The sequence below is a fragment of the Myotis lucifugus genome, unplaced genomic scaffold (assembly GCF_000147115.1).
Source record: "Myotis lucifugus unplaced genomic scaffold, Myoluc2.0 scaffold_66, whole genome shotgun sequence".
NCBI lineage: Eukaryota > Metazoa > Chordata > Mammalia > Chiroptera > Vespertilionidae > Myotis > Myotis lucifugus.
The window spans coordinates 3,534,754-3,541,653 of record NW_005871114.1 but is presented as its reverse complement, the minus strand read 5'-3'; the positions used below and the strand labels follow the sequence as shown (position 1 = coordinate 3,541,653).

General features: G+C 43.8%; 2 protein-coding genes across 2 annotated transcripts in view; both read left to right on the top strand.

The window, feature by feature from the left end:
* The window catches only part of TBC1D12 (TBC1 domain family member 12), an 85,390-nt gene that overhangs the window by 9,801 nt on the left and 68,689 nt on the right, over positions 1 to 6,900 (top strand). The window lies entirely within an intron of this gene.
* LOC111826293 (TBC1 domain family member 12-like) overlaps positions 6,321 to 6,900 on the top strand; it is an 18,777-nt gene continuing 18,197 nt past the window's right edge. Inside the window, 2 exon segments of the mRNA XM_023754834.1 lie at positions 6,321 to 6,462; positions 6,464 to 6,890. Of these exon segments, the coding sequence (XP_023610602.1) occupies positions 6,430 to 6,462; positions 6,464 to 6,890 (460 nt within the window). The 5' untranslated portion in view covers positions 6,321 to 6,429.

The following is a 6,900-nucleotide window of genomic DNA, read 5'->3' as shown; positions in this document are numbered from 1 at the left end:
TGATGGTTTGTTGTTTTGTTGATGGTTTCTTTTGCCGTACAGAAGCTTTTTATTTTGATCTAGTCCCATTTGTTTATTTCCACTTTAGTTTCCATTGCCCTAAGAGCTATATCGGTGAAGATACTGCTTCAGCATATGTCTGAGATTTTGCTGCATAGGCAAACATGTTAATGCATTTAACATAAATTTTAAAAATTTCTGTCCTTTGAAAATATATATTTTTCAAATATATGGTTTTGTATATGTACATGTACTTTTTAAAAAATCCTTATTTGTGGTTATGTTTTCATTGATTTTAGAGAGAGAGAAAGGAGAGAGAGAAACATCGATGTGAGGAAATTCCTTTGAAGGGTATATCCAGAAGTGGAATTGCTAAGTCATAGGTTATGCATGCATTTGATTTGACTATGTCATGCCAACTGGGTCTCCAGAGTAGCTGCAGTCATCAGAGGTTTTCTACTATATCCCCAGTCCTAATCAACAGAGCATCCTGGATTCTTCTTTTCAATTACTTTTTCTTTCTACCCCTTTTATAGTTCACAAACCCATTGTGAGCAAGCCACCAGGGTTCTGTTCTTCCCCAGTAGCCTAGATCCAGATCCAGCTTATCACATCCCCTTCAGGAATTCACAGTACACAGCTATATACTAAAGATAATGGCCATCTTTTAAAGGAGATTTCTGTTGTCTTTTACTAAACATTTAAAGTACTGTAGCCCTAACCGGTTTGGCTCAGTGGATAGAGCGTTGGCCTGCGGACTCAAGGGTCCCAGGTTCGATTCTGGTCAAGGGCATGTACCTTGGTTACGGGCACATCCCCAGTGGGGAGTGTGCAGGAGGCAGCTGATTGGTGTTTCTCTCTCATCGATGTTTCTAACTCTCTATCCCTCTCCCTTCCTCTCTGTAAAAAATCAATAAAATATATTAAAAAATAATAAAGTACTGTAAAATGATCTCTTAGCCTATAGTTGTACACTTTCAATTCACAAATATTTCTTAGGATTATCTAGTCATTAAGGTGACTAGAAGCAGGTTGAGCCAAAGAAATTTTATACATATTCTCAAAAGAAATATAAATGGCAAAAAAAGAGAAAAGAAATATAAATGGCTATGTAATATGGAAGCCAGGTGGAGGAGGGGGGAGTTCAGATGGGCAGATGGGAAATGTAAAATTGCACAGTTTTCCTGGAGAGCAATTTGAAAATATGTATCAAAGGACAAAATAGTAACTTACAGTGCAGAAACCTGACAGACATTATTTTGACTAAGTTATTAAAGTTAGTATCACCAGGATTGGAATAAACCAACATCATGAGCTTCCTGATAAAATGCACTGAGGACACAATGTGGTGTTCTTACCAAAAATGTAATACCTGAATTTAATGATGAGGAAGCAATTAGCCCAACCTTAATTGAGGGACATGTTACAAAAGTGTCAAGGTCGTTCAGGATCAGCTGCATAATTTACAGAGCCCAGTTCAAATTAAAATATGAGGGTGGGCCCTGACTGGTTTGGCTCAGTGGATAGAGCGTCAGCCTGCGGACCGAAAGGTCCCAGGTTCGATTCCAGTCAAGGGCATGTACCTTGGTTGCGGGCACATCCCCAGTAGGAGGTGTGCAGGAGGCAGCTGATCGATGTTTCTAACTCTCTATCCCTCTCCCTTCCTCTCTGTAAAAAAAAAAATCAATAAAATATATATTAAAAAAATATGAGGGTGGAAGGAACATTGGCTGCCTCATGCGTACCCCCTACTGGAGATCCAGCCTGAAACCTGGACAGGTGCTGGAACCCATGTACCCTGAATGGGAATCAAATCGAACCAGTAATCTTTTGGTGCATGGGACGATGCCCAAATTTGGTTTGTGGCTGTCTCCCTGTGGCTCACCAAACAGCAGCTGCTCTGTGATCTTATATCATTCATTTCCAACATATATCTCATCCTGTTGAGTTAATCTGCAATATTCATCCTTTCAATATTTGTAATCTAACTATAATCCACAACCTTAGTCCTAGTCATCCTCTTTTACCAGCTAAGGCTTTATCAGGCATGCATGGAATTTTTAAACCATTTGTGGAAGTTGAAGATGAATTCAGTAGCAATACAAGTCGCATGGTCCCACAGAAGATTGTTCATTCCCATCGCTTTGCAGAATTTTAATTTGGATTTTGATACCAAATTCTATGTCCTGTTAACCAATTTTCAAATGACCATACTTATCACATTTTTGTTTAATCAGTTCATCAACAAAGACTCACAGCTTTCAGATCAGTGTATAAGAGGATAACCCATGGTTATTTTAGGTTTCAGTAGTGCATACTCACACAAAACAAATCATTTGGGTAAACATTCATCTATAAAAGATGAAATTGCATGTATCCAAGAGTATAAATAGAAATCAGCATCAGGCAGTTCCTGAATCATGGTCTTGAGGATTACAGATATGCTTAATCTGTTGAGTTGTGAATTTCCTGGGGACTAGACACATATTTTGATAGTTTTATTCTAATAGACACATTTTATTTTGATAGACACATCTGCTTATTCTATATTTCTTTAATAACTGTTTATTGAACAGTTACTATGTGCTTGGCAGTGTGCTAGATACTATTGCTAAAAAGATGAACAAAACAGACATACTCCCTCTCCTTGTAGAGCTTGCATTGTAGTGTGTGTGTGTGTGTGTGTGTGTTTGTGTGTGTGTGTGTGTGTGTGTGTGTACAAATACTAGCCCCCAAAAAACAAAATTGTAGCTGTAATACTGATTACAAAGAAAAAGTGTGTTATAAAAACATAACAAATCTAAGCAATTGGAGGAGAGGTCAAAGAAGGCTTCTCTGAGAAGCTGACATTAAAACTGAGTCCTGCCCTGACTGGGTAGCTCAGTTGGTTACTTTTGGAACTCACGGACCACCGGTTGGCAACCGCTGGGTTAGAGTGTTGTCCCAATACGCCAAGGTTGCTGGTTTGATCCCAGGCAGGGCTCACACAAGAATGAACCAATGAATGTATAAGTAAGTGGAACAACAAATTGATGTTTCTCTCCCTCCCCCCACTCACCATCTTTCTCCCTCTCTTCTTTAAAAAAAAAATAAACTGAGTCCTGAAGTGAGAGTAGAAGAAAATAGATTGGCAAGGTGGGGAAAAGTCCTCTCATCCACAAAGATCCTTAGGGAGAAAGGGCTTACTTAGCACACAATTCAGAACAGAGAAAAGGGCCATGTGTCTGAAACATGATGAGAAGATAAATGTGAGATGAGGCTGGAGATGTATACAACAAAGACCCAGATCGTCTTGGGAAACATTCTAGCTATACAATCTTGGAGAAAGAGCTTTGTGGCAGCTAGAATAAAAAGAAGGCCAATGTAACTGAAATTCAGGGCGTCCGGGAGAAAAGTGGGAGAGGAGACTAGACAAATAGACCATGAAGAGCTTAATAGGTCATGAAAAAAGATTTTGTCTCTAGCGTTAAGAAAATAGGAAGCCATTACATTTTGATTAAGGAAGAACCCTCCCAAAGAGTACTTAGAAGAAACAGCCAAAAATGTAGAAGAAAAAAAAGGAAACAATAGAGTAATGGAAAACTAAGGAAAAAGTGTTTCTTTTAAAAGGGTGAAAGGTTAATACAATGATGGCTAAAAAAGCAGGGCACTGACATGATCAGATTTGTGTTTGTAAAAAAGTACTTTGGCTGCAGCATGGAGAATTATTTGGATGTGGCCCCTGGTGAATGTGCAGAGAGCGACTGGAGGTTAATTCTGTCACCTGGGAATGAGATTATGGTAAATTAGTCTGGATGGGTGGAAATTTAAAAGACATTTGCATTAGATCCTCAGCCCTTATTCATCTTGCAGCTGAAAGTTTGTAAGCATCTTTCAGTTATCTCATTTCAGAGGATCTAATGTAAAAAATGGTTAGCATAGCCGATAACACAGTATTATATGATTAAAAATAAAGATAGGGATAAAGCAGACTTCAATAATTACTTGGTGTGTTAGTTTCCTACGGCTGTGATAACAACTTACCACAACTTGGTAGCTTAAAACAACAAAAAGTTGTTCTCTCACAGTTTTGGAGACTAGAAATCTGAAAGCAAGGTGTTGGTAGGATTGCCTTTTTCCGAAGGCTCTAAGGAGAATTTATTTCATGTCTCTCTCCTAACTTATGGTATCTGTCAGCAATTTTTTTGTGTTCCTTGGCTTGTAGATGCATCACTTTCATCTCTGCTCCTATCTTCACATGGAATTTCCCTGTGCCTCTGTCTTAGATGAGGGCACCTAATTATTAGCTCTATGAGGAGAGAGAGGATGTCCAATCCAGGATTATCTCATTTTGAGATACTTACCATAATTACATCTGAAGAACCCTTACAACTTGCACATATCTTTTTGAGGGACACAATTCAATCCACTACACTTGGCTAATGAGATAAGATAATATAATACTGTCATTCAGTGATATATGGAATGCTTCAATAGGAGCAGATTCAGAGTATACTGGGCTGCATATCTGGTGCTTTGGCCAGACGGGTCATGCTGTGCTGTCTGTTCCTAAAACACATAGATAGGAAGGTACTGACATCAGGCCAGGCCTTGAGATATGATCTCATGACCCCTTCCCAGCACGCAGGCCTTCTTTCTCAGAAGGCCCGGAAGTCTCATTCCAAATTTGGGAGACAAAGGACTGGAAAAAGTATAAATAAAGAGAGTTTCCTCCATATTGGGGGGCCCAGAATTTGAAAGACACATTTTTCTCTGGGCCTCCACAAAATTTAATAATAAAATGTAACTCTTTCAGTCAGCACTGCAGTTCAGCCTCTGCTTCAGCAGGGTGTAGCTGTAGTCAGCTGGCCAGCTTAATAAAGGCTCTTAAATTTAAATTCTGAGTCGGTGGTCTATCTCGCTGAGTGAACCCATCACAGGAGGAGGCATTTGTGAGTTTATACTTGGACATATTGAGCTTGAGGTGACTGGACGTCCTTTTTTTAAAAGCATATGTACTAGTATTACCAGTCATATATAGGTTATATTCACTCTTTTTGTGTATATGTATATCCTATCTAATAAAAGAGTAATATGCAAATTAACCATCACTCCACAACAAAGATGGCGGCACCCATAGTGCCTGGGGCAGGACGCTGGTGGCATAACCCAGGCAACACAAGCCTGGCATCCGCTCCTCAGCCGTGCAGAGGGAGGGGAGGGGCCTCTGGCCAGAGGCCGGGGCAAGGGATGCTGGAGTCGTTGAAGGCCAGGCTGAGGGACCCCTGCCTCTGTGCACGAATTTCGTGCACTGGGCCTCTAGTATATTTATAAGAAAGTCTTTTACAGATTGATAGTGCTGCTCCCTCTACTACTGCATTCTATTTCTGCCCTCTTTCATTGACATATTTTTAGAATGAGTGGTCTATATTTGCTGCTTCATTTTATCCACAAGTAGTGCCTCTTTAATCCTTTGCAATACAACTTCTTTGTTTATCTTGAAATTGACACTTTTGAGTCTCTTCTGTACCTCCATCTTTATTCTTTCTTCCTAGATGCTATCACTCATTATGCTGATGACTTCAATTTGCATGTCCATCTAAGTTCTAGCTCAAGTTTAGACCTCTAACTAGATGCTGGATAGTCTCAGCCTTTTACTTTACCAGATATAGTTCCCCTATTAATAAACTTTCCAATCCCTATTTCTTCAAGCCACATCAGTTTCCATCTCAAAAGGTTTTGTAGTAATTGCTGGTTCCTTCCTCTTCTTAAACATACCTCATTTCCACTCAATGATTATCACCCCCTTTTAATCCGTTTTCACAGGGTGCTGGAATTATTTCAATAGCCCCTCTCTGCCTACTTGCTCTCCCTCCTTGAGTGATAAAGGAAATCTTTAAGAAAAGCGATGCGATGAAGTGTGGTGCTAGATAAGATAACTTGAGTAGTATTTGGGAAGATGAAGTGGAGACGGGAGGGTGTTGACGTGAGGAGATGAAGCCCTAAATTGTAGCAATGGTGATGGAGAAGATGGATGTAAAAGGGTAATTAGAGCTGGAAGGATCTAACACCCTGTAGTCTCCTATCAATTAAGTACGTCACGTGCTCCTCTAAGAACTGTCATACTCGGAGGGGACCAACCAACCTCCACCATCCAGATGGCGGATCCCAGATTGGCCGCCGGAGTGGTAGGGAGAGGGCCTCTCTAGCTGGCGTCTCTATGGTTCGCGGAATCGCCGGGTCCGGGCTTGACCGGTCCGGCTTTTGCGCGTGCGCAAACCCAGGCACTGGCCCGCCCTCCCGCAACTGCCCGAACCCGGGGTGGGAGGGGTGGGTCTGGGAAGGTTGCGGCGGCGGCCGCCGCGGCCCCGGCACCGAGGGCTATACCCGGGCCGAGCCTGCGCCGGGGACTTCGCCGCCGCCTCCTCGGGCGGCGCTCACCCGGCCCGGATGCTGGGTCCGGAGGATGCCGGAGGCTGCTCGGGGAAGAAACCCCAAGTTACTCCCTGTGCCGGCGCCCGAGTCGGCGGGCCAGGACGGGAAGATGATCCGGGCCACGGGCGGCTTTGGCGGAGGCGTCGGCGCTGTGGAGCCGCCGGAGGAGGGGGAGGAGGAGGAGGAGGAGACGCCGCCTCAGCAGCTCTTTCGGCGTTACCTCGCGGCGGCCGGGGGGCAGCTGGAGCCCGGGCTGTGCTCCTGTCCGCTCCCCGCCGGCCAGTGCCGCGCTCCAGCGCCCTCGGCAGCCCCGCACCCAGCCCCGGGCTCCAAGCACCGAGGCGCGGAGGCGGCGGGTGCCAGCGCGCCGCGGCACGGAGGCATGACCAACGGGGACTCGGGCTTTCTGCCGGGCCAGGACTGTCGCGACCTGGAGGAGGCTCGCGGGCTGGCGCGCGCCGGCGGCCGGGAGCCACGCCACCACCG